Source organism: Stegodyphus dumicola, chromosome X2 (genome assembly GCF_044657685.1).
Source record: "Stegodyphus dumicola isolate Sdum_Otavi_A_Nest chromosome X2, ASM4465768v1".
NCBI classification, from domain to species: domain Eukaryota; kingdom Metazoa; phylum Arthropoda; class Arachnida; order Araneae; family Eresidae; genus Stegodyphus; species Stegodyphus dumicola.
The window spans coordinates 5,949,196-5,976,368 of NC_140781.1; the positions used below are offsets into that span (position 1 = coordinate 5,949,196).

A 27,173-nucleotide genomic window follows, 5' to 3' on the forward strand; every position below is an offset into this window, starting at 1 on the left:
CATGATTATAATTATCAAGGAAATAATTTAAACACAAATTAGCGTTTTAAATTTTATTTTATAGAGCTTGCATGAAAGAAAAAAGTGCAAGTTTACAGTATAGCTTTAGTTAAAAAATTGGGAAAATACCAAAACATATTTCATTAAATAAACATATGAAATCCGTTATATTCATTCTTATTCTGTTGATATTTTTCTAAAAAGTTACAATTTTTAGAACCAGAAACAGAGAACTCAAGACTGATAGGGTAACACGTAAAAGTGCTGCCAGTTCCTCCCTGGCAGAGGACAGCGGTAAAATAAAGTAGTAAGAAGTATGTATGAAAGACAAAAATGATCGTCTACATTATCTTTTAAAAGGTAATATCATCCTAAATATTTCTAAGCATGTAAATATATTCGCATTCCTAGTTCTTAGAATTTCGCTTTTCCTCGCGATGGACAAAGCGGTACTTTCTTTTCAAATCCTTTTGGTTAAAACGGTGCACTTGACAGTGATCACAAAGTTGAAGTGGTGTGGTGTGGTGTATTTAATTATGGCAAAGCACACGAGAGCTATCTGCCTAAAGGGAGGGATGCCTTCGTGGAGGAATTTCTAAGGGAAACTGGCTCGTATACACGTTACACATGGGGAAAACCACGAAAACGCCCATGCAGCCAGCCCGTTCGCGGGATTCGAACCTCGGACCGAACTACCAGTGTTCAGCGACTTTACCGCTCGGCCGCTGGTGGGCCTCACAAAGTTGAAGTAATCTCAAGTATTTTAGAGGTAAGATACACTATGTTTTACTTCAAAAATGGTCACAAACTATAAACATCGTGAAACACTACTATTTAAATCCAAACAAAAACACTAGAATTTGGACAGGTAAAATCATAACAAAATTATGAATGAAGAAATATGCAGTCTCTTAAAAAAGAAAAGATGTGTTGGTATGGAAACGAACGTAATATTTCTTCAAACTTGAGGTTGCGTTCTGTTTTAATGCATTAAAAGTGGTTGTTAACTTTAGTAAATTTAGTAGTTTCAAATATCTTCTCTTGGAGAATTTGTTTCAACTTGGGTATACCGATTTTAGCTTGCATTGAAATAGTTTTTTCAACAGATATTAGTAATTTAGAACTGCATATTTAATGCATATAAATCTCCATCAAAGAAATACTTCAAATTGAAGCCCTTCATATGCTTCGTAAAATAGTAACTAACATAATCATTTAACGAGATTCTATATTTTCAAACCCAGAACTCGATAATGCAGGTATATCACGAATCCAATATCAAATTATAAAAAAACAATCATTAATTTATATAGTTTGAGATACAGCGATGATTGACCTTTTGAACTTTTTGAAAATTGGAAAGGTGATTGTAATAACTGTTATTAGAAAGCGATTAAAGTGATGTTCAACGATTAAACTTTATTTAACGCCGTAATGCAACTTTGCTCAAACCTCTATCTCTTATTTTAGCTTCATATATTACTGCCACCCTTTGAGAAGTACAGTACCTATCATTTAAGACATTTTTTAAAAAATATAAACATTGAAAGCATTATTTCAGTGTATGAAATTCGCCTTAAGAAAGAGAAAATATATTTACAATTCGAACTCTGAATACTTTTTTTCCTTTTTTTTTTTTTTTTTTTTTTTTTTTTTTTTTTTTTTTTTTTTTTGTGGTTCATGTCACAGAAACAGGTTATTTTATCATAGTGTAAAGACATTAGGTATTTTTGGAAGCAGGTAAGATGAAAAACGAGCAATCGCCTTCGCCGGGAATCGAATCACGGACCTCTGGAATACAGGCCCAGTGTGCAGAACCACTACATCACGAAGGCACGCTAGGAAGGCGGAAGAAATAACTTATAATAGTAATCGACTTCATCAAATTCTGTGCATACTTTTTTTAACAATATGAAAATGTAGTTAGTGTGTACACATTTTTACTGAAAAAGTTTAAAATAACTAGGGAAATTAAATTAAAAAGAGAGGTATCGTTTTAATTAATGTCCCTAATACTTTTGTGATTGATTACTTGTTGTCTTTAATTTAATGTTTCTTTATGTCGTGTGTACTTAAAGAAAGAGAGAGGAAAATCCTTTATGGTTGTGGGTATAGCAAATATACTTGGAATCGAGAGAAATAGTGCAGTTCTGGGCAGGAAAGACCAGAATAAGGAATAAAAAGATACCGATGGAGGGAAAATGATTTCCTGTAGCAAAAGACTTGAAACAAAATCTAAATAATAAATAAATAAATAAATTTTGCGCACTTTAAATGAAAATATTAAATAGCTCTGACGTTTTGTTTTGCACTTTGTTAAAATCTCCCTTTGAGGTTACTTTATAGGAGCCTCAGTTTTGAAGATAGATTGCTTTTGATTACTTAGTACAGCAATTTTAATTTCACACTTTCTACGCTCTTTCAATTAAACAATTTTCTATTGATTTTAACATCTTATAAAAAGTTTTTCCATTTGAGAAAATAGTAGATTATGTCAAAATAAGCTGTCTCATACTGGAAGAATGTTATTCTGCCAAATTGCTTGAAACGGAGGAAAGATCATTGAATGTTTATTTTTTCCCCCAATGGCGGGCTCTAGCCGTTTATAGACGTTGGTCATTATTAAGTCTGGAAGTCGTGGACTCTATTATGGAGGCACCTAATAGCTGGGCCACCGTTGCGTCCTATGAAGAGACAGACAAATTACATCCGTGCCTTCTCCGGGATTCGAATCCGGACTTTTTAAATAATCAGTTAAAATCACAAACCACCTTCCCATCTGGGCGGCTCTCTGAAATTTAATTGACACATTTGAGTAATTCAACGGAATTCAGTAGATCGGAGCATTTTAACAGAATTTCAAAAAGCAAGCATTTAAATGAATCGTAGCAGGAAAAACAAAACTGGAAAAGAATATACAGTGCGATATTTTGATACCGATTGGCTTTCGCTTTGACTTTGGCGAAGTCAAAGTTTTGAAGTCAATGCGAAAGCAAATCTAAGCGAATTTTAAATGCATTTTATCTACCATTGAATAAAAGAATGACATATCTGAGGAAAGTTACTCCTCGGATTTTTGGGGAAGGGCTCTTCAACTGAACTGTATCATCTCATTTTCCAATAAATAAGATTAGAAGAATACTTTATTTTTTTTATCGAACGCAGTCAGATATGTTAACTAAATCTGCAAGAAAAAAGATACATTTAAAGATTGATGAAAAGAGCAGTTTATTCTGAAAACAAAATAAAAAGGAATAAGTTATTTCATCAAGGGTCTAAGTCATCAGGGTATTCAAAACAGGGATCTGGATTTTCATGATATCTTCATTCTAAAAGCACCTACCAGAATGGAATTTTTCTAAAAACGGTTGCAGTAATGTGTTCCTTAAACATCATTCCTAAAAAAAAAAAAAAAAAAAAAAAAAAAAAAGAAAAGAAAAGAAAAGGGAGAAAAATTTTTACTTGGTACCCTCCCTTTTTGCGAATCTAATTACTACTCGCCGGAAAGCTTGAAATTTCTAAAAAATTTGCCACAAGGAAAAAGTTCATTATTTTTTCGTTTTCTTCTGTTTGTCTTATTTGAAATAAATCTGCCTGAGCTGCGCGGCTTTCTGCTCAGGAATTCGAAGTACAGGAACTTCCAGAAGAACTTCCAGCTTAGAAAAAGTTTTCAAAATAAAAAAAAAAGTTTCCCGATTCGCGTTCTTAATTGCATTTCCAGTTATTTACAGAAAGCGGGATTTCATGAAAAACCGGGGTGCCAGCTGCAAATGGATTTAATCGTCTTTGGGGATAAATGATAAATAAATGAATTACGATTAAAAATGCTAATATGAATTAAAGGGCAAGCTTTTAAAATGATTTCCATTTTAATAATGGCATAAAGCTACTTTTTTTTTTCTTTCTGTGATTTCTGTTTCAATTTTGGAAAGCAGCGTTTATCTAAAGTCTGATAATAATTTTATTATCATTTATCTTTACTATTAAGAAATAGTTTTTTAATGTTTATTATATCGTATGCTTTTACGGAATCTTCTTTTATTTATTTATTTTTAGGTCTTAATGAATGAACGTGCTGGCATTACGTGGTTTTCGTAGATTTTCCTGTGTGTAATATAAAAGCCAATATCTTCATAGAAGAACTCTTACGATCATATCTCTCTTTACGTCAAAACCTTTGAATACTTTATCACAATCAATTAATGAATTATTTTGCCTTATTTTTAAATAGTTACATTTATATATAGAGAAGTCATTATTTGTTTTATTAGGTTGAAAATATAACAATGATTTTTGGTTACCTTATAAGGCATCTTTCCCGTTTCCCTAGCGTGCCTTCGTGGTGTAGTGGTTCTGCACGCTGAGCCGGTATTACATAGGGCCGTGGTTCGATTCCCGGCGAAGGCGGTTGCTAATTTTTTATCTTTGCTGCTTCCGAAAAACACCTAATGTCTCTACGACCTTATTTTCATTGACGTAATTTTTGTTTGATATCTATAGCTCGAAGTTTTTTAAATATTCGATTGATTTGCTGAATACCAACTATCATGTGAAAATATAAGTGTTAAAGAGTATATAAAGTTAAAATTTTTAATGAGAAATCCTTCAATTAGTGTGAATATACGGAACGTGCTGCATGTCGCAACTATATATATATATATATAGAAGCGGCTTTCGGGTCGCGTCGGCGTGCCGGAAAGATGACCAAACTTGATCATTTAGAGGAAGTAAAAGTCGTAACAAGGTTTCCGTAGGTTTCCGACCCCCTTCGATATTAGGAGACGAGTTGCAGATAACGGACAATCTCTTCGTATTGGCTAATGCCCACAGAACTTCGCTCCCCCTTACATACGTCATACGACTGAAGTACACAGAAGGGAATTACAACCACTTTTCAACTAGTTTTAAGAGGGAGAGATCTGCATCTCCACAGGTCAGTTTTTTGTTTCTTTTGTTACAACTTTTTCTTGGTCTTAGCAAGACCCCCTTAGTTTGTTATGATCTTAATTTTCTTTTATTTTAATTACAGATTTTCATTACAGATTTCTAAAATATATAAAATTGTTAATCTTGCAGGCCCAGTCCGTATGTTTTTTTGTATATTTTAGGACTAATAGCAGACCGCTATTTATTTTAGTTTTTATTTTGATTTTAATTTTGACTTTGATTTTAGTCTAGATTTAAGATGTTTCGGTATAGTTTAACATATTTTAACACCTTAATGTGTCATTTTGTGCGGACGCGTCGGGAAATTGGAACAGAGAATTGAGACTATTAAAATTTTCCAAGACACTTTGTCTAAATTAAAAAAAAAATTTGTAGCGAAAAAGTTTCAATTGTTGTGTTTCGGCGAAACGCGTAACGGGGTTAGCTTGATTCGACGTTCAAACAAATTAAATTTCCCTTGAAAAGCCAGTTTGGAAGTCGAGTTGGGCTAATTTACCATTTTCCGCTTACATTTTTTTTATCTGATTCTGTTTTTTTAATGTTTTACATGTTTAATGGTTCGATTTTCATATGTATTAATTTTTTTAAACGTGTTGAACTTCTTGGAGCAACAGCTCCTGGTAACTTTTAGGCGAGCTTACTAGATTTTTTTTTATATTTTACTTATTTTGCAGCACATTGCGCAAGATGTTTTCTAGACCAAATTGGTTTTTCAAAATTGTAATTACTACCTTGCTTGATATCGTATATATATATATAATATATCATATATATATCATATATGATATATATATATATATATATATATATATATATATATATATATATATATACATATATATCATATATATAAACTTGTTTTTTCGCACTAAATGAATTTAAGATCATACAACACATATATATATATCACAGTTTGAAATGCCAGGTTTTTCCTTTTTTAGACGTATTTTTAAGGTGCCAATGAGAAAGAGGCATACTTAGACATAAACTGTTTCTCTCTATTATGGATTTATATAAAGCACAAAAAACAAAAAAAATTTGGCTTTTCGTTTTGCAAAGCAAAAAAAGAAATATAGTAATTAATAAGAATTCAACAAATCAGAGAGGGGAAGGAAAAACTAAAATAGAATTACAAATTAGACAAGTATAACTAATTAAGAGTTTAATTTGATAAAAATTAGTTTCCTGACGTTCTAAAAGTATCTTCTCTGTTTTAGCTGTTAAGAAGCTATTGGAGAATTTAAATTTTAAATTTAGGTTTTGGAGAAATATTTACTATGTCGTAGCCGCAATTGTTTCTTTTACATTAGATGTTTGAAACAGAATATGGCTTCAGTTTTTTACTTGCCCTGAGTAGTTAAGAATTCATAAATTTACAGAAAGTAACAATAAAAATTAAAGATATGTATTACAAATAAAATCCTGTTACACGAAAAGTTAATATACCCGATTTTTTTAATACTGCATTTACTTTGAATCGCTTTTAGGATTTTTGAATTTAATAAAGAATATTTTTTAATGTTACCTTTGCTGAGGAAGCCATGTTTAATAAGTTGGGCTTCAATGAGCAGCCTAGGTAGTAAAAGGCACATAGATGCTGCAAGGTGAATCAGCGATGCTATTGGTCCTCCGTGCTTCCATAGAGATTTAACCCATCGGCAACATTTCCTTTTACGTAGATTTTGGTAGACAACCATATCTGGCTCTTCATCACCGATCTTATGTCCATCATTGGCGTAATTTCCAACTTTCATCAGTGCAGATATTACAAAAAATGGCATCAAAACCACTGCAGCTCCTATGAAAGCTACATAAGCATTTAGTTCAAAGTACGGCTGTCCCTGAGGTGGCCATGGCAAGGACACATATCGGGTAAACCTTTGAATACTTGTGACCATGATGTATATTTGCAAAGCCATTGTAAACACACAGTACCACACAGACCATTGACTATTTACTCTGGGACGCTGACACTTGGTGAAACCATCACTTGGCCTCTTAACCAGACGTCCAGCTTGAGTTTGAGAAACCATATTTAATGTGCTTTAGGGGTAAATAATGTTGATGCTTCTTGTGATTCTTTTGTTTGCATTTATGAAATTGAATTATTTTTGATTCGTTTACTTAAGGCATTCAGTTCTGCTCAGCAAAATTTCTGTTTGTTTAATATCTATATTTTCCAAAGAATGCAGCTTTTTCTTATGCATTTTCAAAGTTTACAACACATCTGTAAAAAAGAACAGAGTATTTTATTAATCACACTACCTCAAAAAGAGCAAAACATTTCATCTTGTAACAATGAAAATTAAATGAAATTATTTGTTACATTACAATTTAGAGAATGAAATTTGAACGAGATTTAATTGTAAAGTTAAGAATTTAGTTTTCACTAGCTTATTTACAGTTATTTATATTAACATTGGCTATCAGTGTGATTTAATATTCATTCTGCTATTCTCACATTACTTACATACCCGATAACAATTCCTGTAACTCCAAATTTTAAAATACCACATTTTATATCATGATGCAATTTATATCGTTGCTGTGCTATTACATCCATAAACACCTAATGATTTATAGATAAAGTTTATAGATCCTTTTTCTAAAGTACTTCAATACTAAATATTATTATTATTCGTTATCACATATTATTATTTTGAGAAGTAATGTTCTACTAAATTCTACTAATAATATTCTACTAACGACTACTAAATTTTCATTATTAGAGCATAGTAGGTTCTGATAATTATAAGGTATTTCTCCCGCCTTCTTAGCGAGCCTTAGTGGTGTAGTGGTCTGTACGCTCAGCGCATAATTGAGAGGTCCGCGGATCGATTCGCGGCGAAGGCGTTGCATATTTTTTATCTTGCCTGCTTCCAAAAATACCTAATGTCTCTACAATGGCGTCCGAACTAAAATGATGTTAGATGATGATTCTCCTCACCCAGGATTTGGCGACTGGATCCCCTAAAAACCTCAGTCGCCGTTTAAAAGGGGGAGTATATAAGGTATTTCTCCCGCCTTCTTAGAGAGCCTTCGTGGTGTAGTGGTCTGCACGCTCATCGCGTAATTGAGAGGTCCGCGGATTGATTCCCGGCGAAGGCGTTGCATATTTTTCATCTTGCCTGCTTCCAAAAATACCTCTACACAATAATAATTCAATCTTTGATGATTTTACTGGCTATCCGACAATTCAGATAACTGAAGAAAGAGCAGAAATATCTAACCCTTGGTTGCCACAGAAGTTTTACAAGGCAAGTCGATAGCTCTTGCTAGTTTTCGTTTTTAATATTTAAACTCCGAAATAAATCCTTAGTCATAATTTGAATTGTAAGTTTAGAAATTAAAAAGACTTCATTGTTTAATATTTTAGCTGTTTAATGGAGAAATATTAATTAAGTTTTCGGCATGTATTAAAGGAAAACAATAATTAAACGAATATGAAGTATAGTTTTCAATCAACGATATTTCATAATCATCAAAATGTAGCTTGGATGAAAGTTATTTTAACTGAATAAGTATATTTTGTCGAAATCCTTTTCTGCTGCATATGCGAAACTTCCAAATTGATTTTTAATGGAGCTATGAATATGAGTGAAATTAATTAACACTTGTTACCATTAAGCAAACTACCGTTTCTCCACTAGCCTCCAATGTGAAGTTATTTTGTCTAGATTGACTCTAAATATAACTAAATAATAAATTAATACAAATAAAAATTTTCCAAACTTCTCAATTTCTGTTTTGTCTTACTGTTTGTGTCCTTCCTTTTTTGCGTTTTGTGTCGGCATTACCGCGCAACGAAAGCGTCTCCGAATATGTGAAATCCCATCGTCTAGGTGTAATCTATCTCTCCTGAAAGTTTGTTACCCCGCTGTACTGTTACTCGCATGTTTTCCGATTTACCCTAGCAATTTTACCGCTTAAAAATCGGGAGAAGAACCCAATATACTATTTCTGAAGGTATATATTTTACTATTTCTGAATTATAAGCGGTGTATACTATTTTTCAAAATACGGCTTTAATGATAAACATAGCATATTACAAAGCACACGTAAAGTTACACAGCACAATAAAAGCACACCTTATTTTCAAGAGACTTCTAAATTTCAATAATGTTCTTTTTATTTACGCAAAATACCGTATTTACGGGTGTATTAGACGCGCTGGCCTATAAGACGAGCCCCCTTTTTTATTCACATGTTTGAAGAATAAAACTTTGTTATTGATCATTACAATGAATATACAGTATTTTAAATATAAAGTAATACAAATACAATGTAATACTTTCTGCAAACATCCAATCTATCTGGAAAAGAACACCTTGTAATCTTCTTCTTCATAACTCAGACACTCATCTCCAGAGCTAAATGAAGAGTCACTTGAAACCTCTTCTAAATCAGCATCTGAGTCCTCATACAACACATTTTCCTCTGTACCATCCAGTGCATTACTAATGCCACAGTTTTTAATTGATTTAACCACTATCTCTGTTTTCACAGTATCCCATGAAGCTTTAACTCATTCACAAACTTGAGAAATACTAGGCTTCTTCCTTCTTCCTGATGGTGTAACCTGAAAATTTGAAGACTGCATCCAGCTATTCCACTTCTTCATAAATCCCTTAAATGGTTTATTAGTGCAGACATCTAAAGGTTGAAGCTGACTAGTTAAGCCTCTTGGAATTACAGCTAACTGAGTTTTTGATTCTTTTGATTGAGTTTATTTTTAACATCTTGAATTCTGTTAGAATGAAACTGATACTAGTAGGGCAGGTTTCTTCAACAGTCCGCCAGGGAACTTCGACCAAATTTTATCTATCCATAACTTCATTCCTCCTCCATCAATACAGTCTTTTGCGTGAACATGTATAAACACTCATTTAGGCAATTTTGTTTGGGTAGTGTCTTTCTTTTAACAATCAATAGTGGGGGCAATTTTCTCCCATCAGCACAGCAGCATAAAACAAGCATGTAGTGAGTTTTTCGTGCCCTGAAGTTTTAACAGTAACACTTTTTGTAACTTTGGGAATCTACAATTTTGTCTGCGGGCACATCAAACGTCAGAGGACCTTCGTCCAATTTTCTCGTTTTCGTGCATTAATGACGAATCCATGAAATTCAATAATTTTTTTTTCATATTCGTCTGGCATCTTTCGCGATATTTTTATTTTAGTCCGCATACATAGATGGTTTCTCTTCATGAATCTTGAACACAATGATCCTGATCCAGTAAAATCGCCAATCTCTGTATCAGTCGCTATCTCTTTCGCTTGATGAATAATAGTTTTTAATAGAGACTGAAAGTTCCGCTTTTTTTTGGTATAAAATCTAAGTATTCAGCTCTGCCTCAAGTTCAAGCCATTGTACAGTTTCTCTTCGTAGGTTATATTTACTGTGAGTTGCTTTTTTAGATCCTCCTTCTGATTAAGCAGAGTTTTTATCATTTTCTCAGCTGGTGGGGCCCGAAATGCCCCTGTGTAACGTTGATTTTGAGCCATAACTTGCCAACAAATCTAAGAAAACTAAACAGTAGAAATTTCACACACTTAAAAGTGATTCACAAAAATTAGAAAGTTTAAAGGAACCCAACTGTGATCGTCGGTGACAGCCCATGCTCATTCACTGAACTCTACGTAACTGTAATATTCCTTCACTCCGCAAGGAATCAAGAAAAAATCGCATAACTCCGAATAGAGGAAATTTCCAGAAATGAATGCAATCAAAAACTGAGTATCGACGTATAAGACGCACCCTGTGTCTCAGACCTATTTTCAAAAAAAAAAAAAAAAAAAAAAAAAGTGCGTCTTATACGCCGGCAAATACGGTACTTCCTTATTTGCGCATACATTTTACACCCTTATCATGCATACGATTTAAACCTGAGGTCCAAACAGACCAAAATATGTTTAGCAGAAAGCCTTTGTGCATGTGGAAAAGATTTTTAATGCCCTCCTTGAAAGAGAGACAATGTGACCGCTAGCAATTCCTTCCTTGAAAGAGAGACAATGTGACCGCTAGCAATTCCTAAGAGCTCAGTCTGGGAGCTCCTGTCACACTCAAGGTTTAGAGTTCAAACAGGTTTACTAGCTAGCCAAGTACCAGTGATGGGTGGGTGGGCACAAGCCATTCCGCCATGATTTGTGATTTTTTTCAAAGAGTATAATTACAGATATGTGAGGACAGAAGAGGAGGAAGTTAAAAAACTACAGCCCTCCTTTGCTAATTTGTCCGGCATTTCATTGCCGTAAAGATCCACATGAGAGGGGATCCACTGCAAATAGATATCATGGTGCTGGGAAATTAGGTATAATTTTTGTAGAACAGAAATACTGGTTTTGTCGCCTTCAAGAATCCAATTATCAAGATGATGTGTGAGCTACGACTATCAGATCAAATCCATAGATCACAAAAATTCTTCTCTCTTAATACAGCCTCGAGCCCCAAACTGATTGCAATCAGTTCACTCCTAAAGACAGAACAATGATTTGGATTAAAATGACAGAGAGTCATTTTTTCCCAACTGCCATCTGTGAAGATCTTAATAGCATTTTTGGGAATGGTGCTTGTTACCACCAAAGCCATCTGTCTCATGTATTCAATGATAAAATCCTTCTTATTTACAGCAGTAGTAAAGTTACAGTGAAAGTTGACCCTGGAGAGACCCTCCGATGGCCTCAAACAACACTGCAGTGAGTGGGGCTCAATACTGCATGAACGTAGGCTCAACTAGACCAAAAGGGCAGTTTTTATTTAGTCTTTGTCGATTTTTCCACCTATTTAGGTATACTAAAGTTTTATTGTATTGGCCGTAACTACAGAGTTTGTTAAAGTATTTAACAAGGCTAGCTAGTCTTCTAGTCTGAAGTGATTGCAAATCGGCCTCAAAAAAGGAGTATTTCTGTAGGGCAGCTGTGCCTCAGCCCAGTAATAACACGAGCTGCACTTAATTGAACTTTGTCTTAATTCTTCAGATTGGAATCAGAGACACAACAATAAATTGGAAGCCCAAACTCGAGTATGGGTCGAATGAATGCCAAATAAGTACTTCTGAGGGTACTCGCATCAGCTCCCCGAGCCCTACTCGCGATGTATTTAAGAATGTTTAGTCGTTTTCTGCTTTTTTTGAACAATATTTCGATATTCTTGTGACATGTAAATTCAGGGTCAAGAATAAACCCCAGATATTTAAGGTGCTTCTCGTAGGTAAGTTCCTGATAATCAAGCATCAACTTCGGCTGGTACTTGGATAGGTGCTTATCTGTAGTAAAAAAAAGTAACAATTAATTAACATTAAAAAACTTGGGGGGGGTTAGACGAGCGAGCGAAATATGTGAGTAAATATAGTGTATGCATATACTATATTTGTACATATATAATGCACGTAATCTGTATTGATATCCACCTACTTATATAAAAAGAAAACGCAAGCGCCTTCACACATTTTCGGATATATGTATATACGCACACACGCACACAAGCCTATTCTCAGTTCACCCTGTCACGTGCTTCCAATTCATGGCATTCGGTTGGTTAGGGAGGGAAAATCAATAATTCGGAGAAAAACGGGGTTAGGTGCATGCCGAGAGATAGAGAAAAATTTTGCCGCCGAGAAACAGCTTGGGAAAATTCTGTTCTCCACTTCCAATTTTGTTAATCGCTATATGATCTTCAAATCATGGAAATCATGTTAAAACTTAATTCATTCTAAACTTTTTAATCTATTATACAAGAAAACTAAATAATAGAATAAATAGAAAAGTTAAAAGGTAGTTAGCTTTAGCGATTCGGAGGCAGATCAGTCAGATACTGAATATTGTTAGAATAATAATTTTATAATGCCTCTGAGACAAGAAACTGGATGAATACCTGAGATAAAACGCTTAATGAATTCACTTAACGAGTGCTAGCTGAAAAGAAAAGCTATTTTTTAAATACTAGAAATACTCTCAATCAAATATTCATTTGTCTGCCCTGCTGATGATAAGAGCTGTAGAAGTATAAAACGATACCTGGTTTCCGAGTAAAATGACAATATCATTTCTTTGTTGTAAATCTTTTATTTCAGTCAAAGCACTTGTAACAGCAAGGTGCGTTCTTTTCAGATTTCAGTTTGATTTAATTTGGATGTGTTTTGATGAATTTCACCTGAACCATTTTCTAGAAAATAATTTGCGCAGAGTCATCGAAGACAGTAATTCCTTTTCATCTTACGAAAGTTTTTGCTCTTCAACAAATGTATATTGAATTCCTACTTTAGATCTAAATTCCTGGCCCTTCAAATCATGGAGAGAATGCATGCAAAAAGAAAAGAAAAAAGGAGTTTTCCACACAAGATACAGTTTAAAATAAAAGTTACACCGTCATCGGATGAACTTAACTGTCATGAGAAAGATTGAATTTAGCGTCTTATTTTCAACATTTTTTTTTAAGATCACATAAAATCTTTGAAACAATAGATTAAATAGAGCACACTTTCTTCATTTTCCAAGACATCGTTTCAAATGTGAATAAATTATTGAAATTGTGTGGTAACTCCCTAAAAAAATGTCTTTTATGCGGTGCGTTAGCATTCTGACGGAGTGAGAAAGAAACAGGACATTAACTATTAGCTTTATTACCCATCTCCCATTTCATCGAGACACATCAAGAAAATAGCCTTTATTCATAGAACTATTTATACTCCTCTGTATATGACAACCTTTCTTTGTTAAGACGCTGAAAGCTCCAGAGTTGAACAGCTGATCACAATTAAAGACAAATAACAGTCTTTTGCAGATGTCGTGACCTTGAGACGACAACGTCCTGATCTACGTCATGCTCTCTCGGGATACGGTTTCGAGATTCATGTTAATGAGAATAAAAAGGATTTCTGATTGTCCGAATCGCACAAGAAAAGTTCATCTGCCATACCGCTTAAAATCATGGCTTCATTCATGTAACAGTCGAAACAAGCAAATGAAACGAATTCCTCCTTAAATCGAAAAAAAAAAAAAAAAGTATCGAAATGTAAAGGGAAGGAGTGTTACATTTTCTTATACAGTTTTCTGTTTGGAAGTTTACATTAACAGTGAAGAGTAAAAAACAGGTTTTTCACATTTTTGTAAGTGTCTTTTTATTGAAAATTTCCTTTTTAATTTCCATAATTATACACTGATTGTATGCTTCCATTCACATTGTAAAGGCTTTCCTGTGTTAAATTTGTTATGCCAGTCCCTTATGAGTAAGGTCGGCCATTTTATACATCAGTAATTTGAGCACATGTTTTCAGACTTTTCGATCTTTATTATCTTTTACTGCCAAAAAATTTAACTCGAAGAACCACAACACTTTATCTAACATATTTGTTGAAAGAAATTTTCACAGAAACCATGTAGAAATGAAACAATTTAGACACAGACACCAAGCCAATCTGTCTTAAAAACATTTTATGGCAATACATTTCTATACGTTACCAGATTAAAGGATGGATAAAAAATTTTCAAGCCAGTTACCTATGTTTTCCTGCATAATTCTGAGATTTATTTATAGAGGATCCATTATTTCATTGAAATTAGTATTTACTGAAAGGCACCATTTGTCTAAAGTTTCAGATCTTTATATTTTACTTTTATGTAGCATAATTTACAGTAAACGTCATCTTGTTTACTTGGGATAATTCGGTACACTGAAGACAAAAATGGCTTTATTAATTACAGCTGAAGCATTAAAAGCACACACAATACATGTAAATAACTTTATTGGAATGAAAATGAGCAACCTTTCATCACGAGAAATCTTATTTATTTTAAATCTTAGCTAAAATTTTATATTAAATAATAATATCGCAATGTTCATTACAAATTACGCTCATCAAATCAAATATGTTTTAAGCAAACAATATTAATAAAGTAAGCAAATTCAAATTTTTTTGGTTATGGCATTTTTCATTGTCTTGTCTTTGAACTGCTATGTGCCCTCCGTTATCAACTTATAGTAAAATTATGCATCTTCTATGCAATCCAAAGACGTGTTCACAATGAGACTTCAAGCCCTAATTTTTTACTAGAAGATATTTAGCTGGTTAAAAACTCTAATTTTTTTTAAACTTTTTCGGGCCTGAAAATATTAAAATAAGATGTACTGTTAAATTTGTAAGCATTGCCTTCAGATAATACAACATAATCTTTTTGTACAACTTACCGCACAACGACATTAAATTTTGTTGAAGCTTATTACCCGAAATTATTTTTTTAATGAGTGGACCTTTTAGAAAGTACTTTTTAAACGAATTTATATATTTGCATTACTTTTACTAGTGAGCATGTATCAAAAATTTTAAAAAGTGCCTTTATCAGAAATAAAAATTATATCCTCTGACTGCCAGGAGATGACAAAATTTTTTAAAGAAACCACTTCTACAGAAAGTAGGCCCACCAGCGGCCGAGCGGTAAAGTCGCTGAATACTGGTAGTTCGGTCTGAGGTTCAAATCCCGCGAAAGGGCTGGCTGCATGGGTATTTTCGTGGTTTTCCCGAAGTGTAACGTGTATACAAGCCAGTTCCCTTAGAAAGTCCTCTACGAAGGCATTCCTCCCCTCGAGGCAGGCAGATAGCCCTCGAGGCTTTGCCGTAATTAAATAACCTAACCTAACCTAATCTACAGAAAACACTATTTTTTCCCCAGAAATTTCATTGAATCCTTGTAATGACTGCTTTTTATTTCTTCCAAAGAACATTTTAGCATTTTGTAATTTCTATCTATAGTCACGCGTTTTTTCGCTGCATACTGAATCACCATTGCTATGTAGAGCTAGCAATCTAATAAATAAGAATATTGTTGCAAAAAGGAATATAATTTTGGCAGAAATGTTTAACATCTTTCATGAAATTTAAAAAAAAAATTGCTCTAGTATTTTTTGATTGCTATGCATCCTTATACTGCTATAGGTTGTACATTTACATGAAAGATAATGAAAAGCCTCTTACGTGTTCACAAATACATATGCTAACTTGAATTCTAGTTTTCTATTTTGTATCGGAAGCAAAACTGGCAAAATTTTAGAAATCCAAAATGCAAGAGGAATTTCACATTGTAGAAAATGTGTTACCGAAAGACCTTTCCGATCTCCAAGGTCACGTAAGTGAATCTTTCAAGCAGCTTATTACTGAGCAATATCAATCTCTGTTAGTATCAATAGCAAAGAGAGTAATTAGTTTGGATAAACTTTGCCGGATTTGCGTGACAACGTTAATTACGTTACGCTATGTAATTCTTTCCTTGCTGAATCCTGAGATCTTGGTGTTTTGATTTTAATGAACTTGGCGTGTAATTATCGAAATGGAAAATTGCTTTTAACATATTCAAAAAATTCTGTCCCATCAACTTAAACGCAAACTTTATTAACGTTTTATTTCATATAATTTGCTTAAAATTTGAAAATCTATTAATGAGGCTTTCTTAATCGCACGAAACTATTGTTTTGATGACGTCTGTAAAGCCAGCTAAGTGTTTCCGGTCACGGTACATAACTTAACCACCACTAGAAACAGAGTGATTTTATCAAGTTGTTTTCCTTATCTCAAACTACACTTGCGCATCATTCGGATTGTTTCATACGGCGTTTACTGCTTGCAAATTTTCGCCTCGTTCAATCCTCCTTTTTTATGTTTTACTTTATTTATTTAGTTGCATCAATTGGCCAACTTCGTTATTTATATTTCTGTAAAATATTTATCGCACATAAAGCATACATTGTTTGTTACCAAGATCGAATTTGCAGTTTTCCTTGATCACAACAGCTGTACATTCAAACTATCGAAACGATATATAAAGCACGACTGTTTCCACGGTAACCTGTCAATATTCCCTTACAAAATTTATGTGTATGGGAGTGTTATAAGGTATTTTTCCCCGCCTTCTTAGCATGCCATCGTGGTGTAGTGGTCTGCATGCTGGGCGTGTATTCCAGAGGACCGTGGTTCCATTCCCGGCGAAGGCGTTGCTCATTTTTCCCATCTCCTGCTTCCGAAAAATTCTAATGTCTCTACAATATGATTTAGAAATTTCTAGTGTAAAATGTATGCGCAAATAAGGAAGTACCGTATTTGCCGGCGTATAAGACGCACTTTTTTTTCTTTGAAAATTGGTCTGAGAAACGGGGTGCGTCTTATACGTCGATACTCAGTTTTTGATTGCATTCATTTCTGGAAATTTCCTCTATTCAGAGTTATGCGATTTTTTCTTGCTTCCTTGCGGAGTGTGCGAATATCACAGTTACGTAGAGTTCAGTAAATAAGCATGGGCTGTCATCGACGAACACAGCTCGGTTCGTTTAAACTTTTCAATTTTTGTGAAACACTTTTAAGTGCGTGAAATTTCTACTGTTCAATTTTCTTAAATTTGTTAGCAAGTTATGGCTCAAAATCGACGTCGGCATGGCTATAACATAGCATACAAGCTACGTGTGATTGCGCATGCTGAAACAGATGGAAGCAGGGATGCACAGAGGCATTTCGGGCCAGCCCTAGCTGAGAAAATGATATGAACCAGGCGGAATCAGGAAGAGGATCTGAAAAAAAGCAACTCACAGTAAATATAACCTACGAAGAGAAACTGTACAATGCCCTTGAACTTGAGGCAGAGCTGAATACTTGGAATTTATACCAAAGAAAAGAGGGATTTTCAGAGTCTGTAAAAACAATTACTCATCAAGCGAAACACATAGCGACTTATACAGGAGATTGGCGATTTTACTGGATCAGGATCATTGCGTTCAAGATTCATGAAAAGACACCAGCTATGCATGCGGACTAAAATAAAAATGCCGCAAAAGATGCCGAACGAATACGACGAAAAATTTACTGAATTTCATGGATTCTTTATTAATAGCACGAAAACGAGAAAATTGGACGAGGTTTCTCTGACGTTTGATGTGCCCGCAAACAAAATTGTAGATTCCCAAAGTTACAAAAAGTGTTACTGTTAAAACTTCAGGGCACAAAAAAACTCACTACACAGTTGTTTTATGCTGCTGTGCTGATAGGAAAAAATTGCCCCCACTATTGATTGTTAAAAGGAAGACACTAACCAAACAAAATTGCCTAAATGAGTGTTTATACATGTTCCCGCAAAAGACTGTATTGATGGAGGAGGAATGAAGTTATGGATAGATAAAATTTGTTCGAGGGTCCTTGGCGGACTGTTGAAGAAACCTGCCCTACTAGTATCAGTTTCTTTCTAACAGAACAGAAGATGTTAATAATAAACTCAAAGAATCAAAAACTCAGTTGTAATTCCAGGAGGCCTAACTAGTCAGCTTCAACCTTTAGATGTCTGCACTAATAAATCATTTAAGGGATTTATGAAGAAGTGGAACAGCTGGATGCAGTCTTCAAATTTTCAGGTTATACCATCAGGAAGAAGGAAGAAGCCTAGCATTTCTCAAGTTTGTGAATGAGTCAAAGCTTCATGGGATACTGTGAAAACAGAGATAGTGGTTAAATCATTTAAGAACTGTGGCATTAGTAATGCACTGGATGGTACAGAGGAAAATGTGTTGTATGAGGACTCAGATGCTGATTTAGAAGAGATTTCAAGTGACTCTTCATTTAGCTCTGGAGATGAGTGTCTGAGTTATGAAGAAGAAGATTACAAGGTGTTCTTTCCCAGATAGATTGGATATTTGTAGAAAGTATTACATTGTATTTGTATTACTTTATATTTAAAATACTATAAATTCATTGTAATGATCAATAACAAAGTTTTATTCTTCAAACATGTGTATAAAAAGGGGGCTCGTCTTATAGGCCAGCGCGTCTAATTCGCCCGCAAATACGGTATTTTGCGTAAGTAAAAAGAACATTATTGAAATTTAGAAGTCTCTTGAAAATAAGGTGTGCTTTTATTGTGCTGTGTAACTTTACGTGTGCTTTGTAATATGCTATGTTTATCATTAAAGCCGTATTTTGAAAAATAGTATACACCGCTTATAATTCAGAAATAGTAAAATATATACCTTCAGAAATAGTATATTGGGTTCCCGATTTTTAAGCGGCAAAATTGCTAGGGTAAATCGGAAAACATGCGAGTAACAGTACAGCGGGGTAACAAACTTTCAGGAGAGACAGATTACACCTAGACGATGGGATTTCATATATTCGGAGACGCTTTCGTTGCGCGGTAATGCCGACACAAAACGCAAAAAAGGAAGAACACAAACAGTAAGACAAAGCAGAAATTGAGGACTTTAGAAAAATTATATTTGTATTAATTTATTATTTAGCGTTATTTGGAATCAATCTAAACAAAATATGTCATTATTAATTATTAATATTATTAATTTCTAATATTTTTTTTAATTAAATTGTTCCGTTTATTTTCTGCCAATAAGCAGCGCATTTGCAGGTACCCTTTCGTTTTTCTATTCAATCAAAAAAAAAAAAAAAAAAAAAAAAAAAAAGACTTTAGTTTTGTTAAATTAAATAAAGAAATCAAATACTGTTTTGCCTTTATGCTTAAACAATACTTAACAAAGAAAAAAACCCAAAAATACTGATTTCTGTACATGCATAGCACATAACAGTAATCTACATTTCAGAGTTAATAAAGAAAGAATAAATTACGAAATTTCAGATAGTGAACTTCTTCTGAAAAGCTAAAATATATAAGCGCTGAAAGGAAATTAAAATTTTGAATAATGTGTTTAATAAAAGGGTGAGGTCGATCTCGCAGTAATATTGCATAAACCCGTATTTTGCGAGACATTTAAGCAAATAATCAATGGCATTAAATTATAGTTCTCCACAACAGTCTTTCAAAGATAATGGAGTTTTGGGGGGAGAGGAGTTGCAATTTCTTTTTACAATGCATCCGATAAATATACTTTTCGCTATAGATCGGATGACCTACCCAGTCAGTTCATTACTTCAGATAACTTTATTTTTTTAATGCTGCTTTACTAGTTAAGACTATATATGGGAGCATTATTATTTCTTATGTACTTATGAAAAGAAAGGAACATAAGAAACGCATAAATAATTGCAATAAAATTAGAAAAGCTCACATACCAGACCCTCTAAATAAATGCAGTCATTAAATTTCCTTTTAAAGCAATTGAATTACATTAAGCAAAATTATAAATAATCAAAACATATTAAACAATATCAGGGCTAATGTCTTATGCCTTTCTAAAAGAAAAATAATTGAATGTAAACATTCTAAATTTGATGGCACATGAAAAGCGGGCATGAGAATTTAGTTCTGCAATAAAAATTTCAGTCCATAAAATCAATACCAAATGGGAAAAATGGAGTTTTGCTATTACTATCCACTTTATAAGTAGTTTTATAATTAATAAGTTTTATATTAATAAGTTATATTCAAAATGCTGGTCACCTTTTTCTGCAAGGGCCCACCAGCGGCCGAGCGGTAAAGTCGCTGAACACTGGTAGTTCGGTCCGAGGTTCGAATCCCGCGAACGGGCTGGCTGCATGGGCGTTTTCGTGGTTTTCCCCCTGTGTAACGTGTATACGAGCCAGTTTCCCTTAGAAAGTCCTCCACGAAAGGCATCCCTCCCCTTAGGCAGATAGCCCTCGTGTGCTTTGCCATAATTAAATACACCAACACCAACACACCTTTTTCTGCAACATGCTGAAAGCGAAGTATTGCGTTTCTACACTTGCTTGTAGGATGTCGAACAGAATATTACGGACATGTCAATTTAAGGTATCTTTAACTTCCGTAAGTTTGGGAGGTCATTAAGACAAAAAGGTGTTTTGGAAAATGCGATATCGATTCCATGGGAAAAATTAGTATTTTAATTAGCAAAAATTATCGTAATACGACTATTCTGTCTACTCTTCTACAAAATGTTACCTCAGTAATAGCTTAACACCTCGGCTGACACGCAAAGGAGACAATCATGAACGCACAGCGACCTGTAATTTCATGTTGGAGGTAAATATATCCGAGACTCTTAACAGTAATTCATAGCGTGATATAGTTGTCCTTCCGATGGTGTCTTCAAAAGACAGGACTTTAAAAAATAACCATTAGTCTACAGTAAACGGTAATTTTGGATGACTATGCGATTTCTTTCATCGTGTTAGTAGTTGCAGTACATCAATTTGTTCTCGCTGAGAGTAAAATCGGTATCACATCTACATACAAACCTCAACAGCGTGTAGAGAGAAAACTTTCTCGGATTGAATTGGATTGGATTATTCAATTATGGCAAAGCACACGAGGGCTATCTGCCTAAAGGGAGGAATGCCTTCTTGGAGGACTTTCTTAGGGAAATTGGCTCGCATATACGTTACACATGGGGAAAACCACGAAAACGCCCATGCAGCCAGCCCGTTCGCGGAATTCGAACCTGGGACCGAACTACCAGTGTTCAGCGTCTTTACCGCTCGGCCGCTCGTGGGACCAAAAATTTTACCGGAAATTTGGCTTTATATTTATCTGAGTGATTGGACTGCTAGAAGAACTGCCGCCTAACAAAATTAAGTAAAATGCTCCTAGACTTAGACGTTAGTAACAAATTTAGTATACTCTGTGACGCTAATAAGGACAGTACAAATGTTAATATTAATGCTATGGTTCATTATAGTGATTCTCCACGTGCGGAACCCTCAGTGGTCAAAAGTAAACCTATCACGGTCGTCCCAACGATTAAATTTAATGAATTTGTTAAGAAATTGTCTACGGATACCTCTGCTGAATTTACGGCGCGTATAGCAGGTGAATTTCTTAAAATCGCCCCACGTAGTGAGGATGATCACTGGAATATGACTATTTATTTAACTACGAACAATGTTCGACACTACGTTGTTTTTCCCAAAAGAGTTACACCTTTGAAAGTAATCCTTTAGGGGTTTGCCTTCCGATTGTTAGATTAGAGACAAGCTTATTAAGAATGGATTTAAAGTTCTTAAAATTTCTCTGATGGTAAAATTTAAGAATCGAGTAATAGCGCCAGTGTTTTAATTGTAGTTGGTGAAAGAATCCGGTGCGAAAAAAAAAATTATGATGCTGTAAATTTGGTGTATTTTGTAATCTTGCTAGAACCATATAAGTTCATATAAAGTATGGCAGAGTGCCACAGTTGTCAATTTTTCTATCACGCCTCGGACGAGTGCAAACGTGCTCCGAGGTGCGTTGAATATGCACTCCTGCACAGAAGTTCTGACTGCCATGCGAAATGGATACGAAACTTATCTGCTGTAACTGCGTTAGGGAACATGCGGCCAACTTTTCTAAATACTCGAAAAATCCAGCAAACATTAGGAAGAAAACTCAAGACCTGGGAAAAATTCAAGATCATGTCAAATCGAATCTCTGACCCCCGAGGTGAGCAGTTAGGCTTAGCCATTAAGAAACGAATAGTTAATACCGAGAAGCATGCTCCTCGTGGAAAATAAAAATATTCCTAGTGAAAAAACACCTAATTTCCTCATTTTCTTCAACCTTTAGGACCTTTTTCTCCAACTTAGTGAATAATGTCATGTTGCTGAGTACACCCATATCTACTTCTCTGAGAATATTCGCAAAGAATTACTTCTTGATGGAGGTAGATCACCATAGACCACGTACTCCGCTGTTTGCACCGTTCGAAGACAAGCTGACTGGGTTAATCGAAAAGCAGTTCTTTGGAGAAAAGACACAAGCAAAACATTTCCCCCTTCGATTGTAAAATGTCCCACACCACGAGGATTCTCACCACGAGGATACGGGATATAGGTTCAGGGAGATATGTTTCGGAAGCTTGTTTCTAGGAAATGTTACCTCTTACGTCATGAGTAGTTAGATGTGATAATTCCATAACTGATTCACCGGTCATTACTTTGCAGTTGATTAATACAAATCAGTCCAACTACGGTGCTGCTCTATTTTTGCGAATTATGCATCGTACCTTACATCGCTTATAGCTTCATTTTTGGAGACTGAATAAGGTGTTTACAATGCCCAGACATAGGAAATAGTGTCTTATATTGCCTAGTAACATCGACAATGGACAAAGGTAAATATAAATTTAGTATTTATTCGGCGTGTTATTGTGTCTTAAAGGTAAATATCTCATTTCCTCATGCACCATAGTGATGGATGGATTTATATATGAAATAAAAACATCATGCCTTATATGCCTTGGTTGCACAGTCGGAGTTCTGCTGGCCCGTGAAGATAGAGTTTTCCTGAGTGTTTTTAGTTGAGCAAAACCATGAGAGAAGCATAATTGAGAAGCATAATTGAGAAATATGCTAGAAAATAGATTGTAAGGGCTGCTGATTCTCTTCTACGAAATGTGCGTAAACTAGGGTAGCTAATGTAGAGAACAGGGGATTGAGTTACATACGAAAGATGCTTAAAATAGTAGAATCCATTCCTAGGCGTATGTGAGCCCTGATTATGCCAAAAGCCGCACAAAAGATTTGTCGACAAGACCATTTTGGTGAAAATTTAGCGCAAATACAAATGCATAGGAATTTATTCTTTAAGAGGTAAAATAAATCTGGTTACTGCTATTTAATTCATTTCTTAAATATAATTATGTATATGTCTGTTTATATATGTAGGTTGATAAAAATTTGATAACATAAAATATTCTATCAGACGTTTTTTTAGTTCTGATGAGCTTAAAATATTAAACTGATCAAAATAAATTGATTTTAAATTTTGTTATTCAGTTCCTTAAAATTTAAAGAAATGTGTAAATCATACTATGATTCTAACAATCTACGTGCCAGAGTCAAATTGGTTGAATTTTTAGTTATAGTATAAATTTTAATTTTAGAAATGCTAGCATGAAATGTAAATATTTAAAATGTCAGCTTGATAAATCTGATGTTAACTGAATTGATAACTCTATAAAGAGTGCCTAAAATCAAGAGAGATGAAATGCTGCTTTTTAAAATTTCTATAGCAATAATACTTAATAAAAGCAGTTACCGTGTTACTAAGTCCAGTTCCAAGATTTTCGGCTAACCAGGAGTTCAGTTGGGGGCCGCACATAAATTAAACATGTTAGTATTTCACACCAAAGTATAGTATCTTTATCAAGTTAAGTAAAAATAGAACTTTTTTAGAATTGCAAAAGAATTCATTTTTTTAAACTTAAACATGATTTAAAAATATATTGTCAATTTCAATTTAGAAAACTTCTCTTCGTTACAGCTACTGATACCGAATTCGTCCAAAAAAAAAATTATAGGCCGATTATATGTTAGCATAAGTGTTTTGTAAAGAGTTACAAATGCAAATTGCAACGTCTTTTGATATTTTCGGCCACTCCGGATATCAGATCCTGCAAGCTCTACAGTTCTATGCTCGCTTCTTTCGTGTTAATATTAGACTGTCATTTGTTTACACCCAGTTTTAGTTACACCCAGTTTTGATAGTATGAACTGTCGCTGCAGCAAAACATTGTCACTTTGGACAACAATTTGGTTGACGACCCTGACATTCGGCGATCTTGGCGGTTGCCAATGACACTTATGGAATTAAATATTAAATTTGAATTAATACTGAATGCATAAAAAACCGAATTTACGAAAACCTCAAACGGCTATTAATGAGAAGCTATTATAAATCAAACGATAATAGTCAGCAATAATTTAATAATTATTAAAATTTTCATCAGATATATATCGGCAAATATTTTAAAATATTAAAATTGAATAAATGGAATCATAAAGTATAGGCGGATTTTATTCTCAGAAGAATAATATATATGAAGTTAAGTGACTACCTTGTATTCCTTTTTAATTACATAATATTTAACCTTAAAAATGATGTTGGTTTTACAGAAAAATTCAACATATTTCTTTACACGACACGTTCCCTGTTCTTTCAGAAAGTAAAATCCTTTTACCGATGTTCCTTTTCCTTTCGACCTAGATGAATACTTTGTAGAGTCATTAAGTATTTTTTGGAAGCAGGCAAGATGAAAAATGAGCAATCGCTTTCGCCGGGAAACGGACCACGGACCTCTGGAATACCGGCCCAGTGTGCAGAAGCACTACACTACGAAGACACGCTAGGAAGACGAGAGAAATACCTTATAACTTTCAGATTCAGTTTTAATATTGTTTCGTTATTCATATTAATGTTTCTTTGAATTTGAACAATCTAATTTCTTAAATTCGTAAGGAATTAATATAGTTGGTTCTTAATTATTTAGATATTAAAAATAATTCTTTTTTCATATAGGATTTCGCACATGCAAGGTTAATATGCTGCGTTCCTATGTATGTATACATACATACAAACACACACATATATATATATATATACATATATTTAGTCGTATTAAATTTATCTTCAAATACTTCAAGAGAAATTTCAGCACGACATTTGGGAGTCAACATTAATAAACTTTTGTTTTAACTCGTCATACAATTTAATTACATATGTGTGATATGCATGCGTCATACACCTTAAAAATATCGTTCTTCCCGGCATTCCAATAAAGCCTCTTGCCGCTATTCCTCCTAACTATTATACATCAGGGCACTCACTATCTTTCCGTTTTCTTATCTCTTCTCAGCGTAGGATGGCCATAACCTGCCCGTCATTTATAAGGGAGGTGCTTTGACTTTTCAATAAGTTTGGTATTGTCGTCGTATATACAGAATTCTTAAACAAAAGTCTTAAAATTCTAAAGAATTAAAATTAACTTTTTTTAATCTTTGATTTGGCTGAAAAGAAAAAAAATAAATAAAATTTTCCATACCCTAAAATGGGCTAGCTATGATCTTGTTGGATTTTGAGTTATGCCTTCAATTCTAGTAAAAATATTTCAAATTAAATTTTTCTTTTCAAACATTTTTCTATATTGTTAATCTTACAGTAAAATAATTTTAAATGCCTTTCATACAAAAGCATTAGCAGAAACATTCTCTGTTATTAAATTTACAAATAGAAAAGATATACTGAAAATATTCTCGTTTGTAGGGATATCTGGCTCGAATGCATGAAAATTTTTTCTTCATTAAATTCTTTTTCGATAAAAGCCATGTTAATTGTATTTATAAGACTTTATTCTTCAAAGGAAAAAAAAAAGAGAGAGAGAGATTCCTTAAGATTCTGTTACTTCAGTCCGCTTAATTTTTTCTTCATTAAATTCTTTTTCGATAAAAGCCATGTTAATTGTATTTATAAGACTTTATTCTTCAAAGGAAAAAAAAAAGAGAGAGAGAGATTCCTTAAGATTCTGTTACTTCAGTCCGCTTAGATTTTCTCTTACCTTACTCATCTTTACAAATATTAAAGTATTTTAGATGTAGTGAAAAGTTAAATTATTTAAACTAAACTTTTCTCTTCAATAATTCACACTTTTGTTTGAATATGAATATTTACCTACTCAAGAATGCAAATTAATTTACATCTATTCACCTTTTTCTGAAAGTGAGTATTGTGCTTTGACATTAAATGAAGTTCGAAATGAAAGCGCTGTCTCTCACACATTCTGAATTAAGATTTGCGTGTTTTGCATATCCGATGAAATAGCACCACCTCTATTCATTTCTGCTGGTAGGTTCGATTGAAGGCGCACACAAAGGAAGAGGGAGCAGATGTAATCAGCAAGGCCGTATTTATTAAAATACGTATTCAGATTACTAACTCTTATGATCACGAATGTCTGCACTCCAGCAGGAAGGATCTTCGTATGAAACGAATAATGCACTTTATTCTGTGACTTCCTTGAACTGATAAACTTAAGCCATCAAAAACCTTTTGATTATGTGAACTATAAGTCACTTAAATGCAATCTGATTAAACAAATTGAGGAAGACTAATTAACGGTGATGATAAAAGAAAGTCTGCCAAATCCGGTGAACGACCCGTGGATGTTCTTGAGCAACGAATTGAAGCAAAGGCAGCGTCATGGCTAAGAGCCAAAAGCAATTCTTCGGTGCGTGACAGATTTCATCAACAAAGTTATCTGCATCAGACATTTTAAGGCTTGTGAATACTTTTAGTGAAAATGCTGTACATTTTTACTTGTATTAAAAGACAAAGAAAGACAGAACGAGTAAGGCAATCATGGACCAGAAAATTAAAAGCATTAAAATAATTATTTGGTAATTTAGAAAGTACATGGCATTGCATATGATAGTCACTTACTTGGTTATACTAATAACACATTTCAATAGCACATCATTTTAGCATGGAGAAACAAAAAATACGTTTAAATTAGAAAATTAGTTTAAAACGAATTTTTTTTCGATCTTCAGCAATGCACTC

At 33.9% G+C, this 27,173-nt stretch overlaps 1 protein-coding gene and 1 long non-coding RNA gene across 3 annotated transcripts in view; one reads left to right on the forward strand and one right to left on the reverse strand.

The window, feature by feature from the left end:
* tinc (transmembrane protein tincar) overlaps positions 1–27,173 on the reverse strand; it is a 40,289-nt gene that overhangs the window by 11,684 nt on the left and 1,432 nt on the right. For both annotated transcript variants that reach the window (XM_035350071.2, XM_035350072.2), the window contains exon 2: positions 6,473–7,174. In XM_035350071.2, the coding sequence (XP_035205962.2) occupies positions 6,473–6,980 (508 nt within the window). In that variant the 5' untranslated portion in view covers positions 6,981–7,174. The remainder of the gene's footprint in view (positions 1–6,472; positions 7,175–27,173) is intronic.
* Positions 1–27,173, forward strand: part of LOC146992675 (uncharacterized) — a 44,245-nt gene that overhangs the window by 2,860 nt on the left and 14,212 nt on the right. The window lies entirely within an intron of this gene.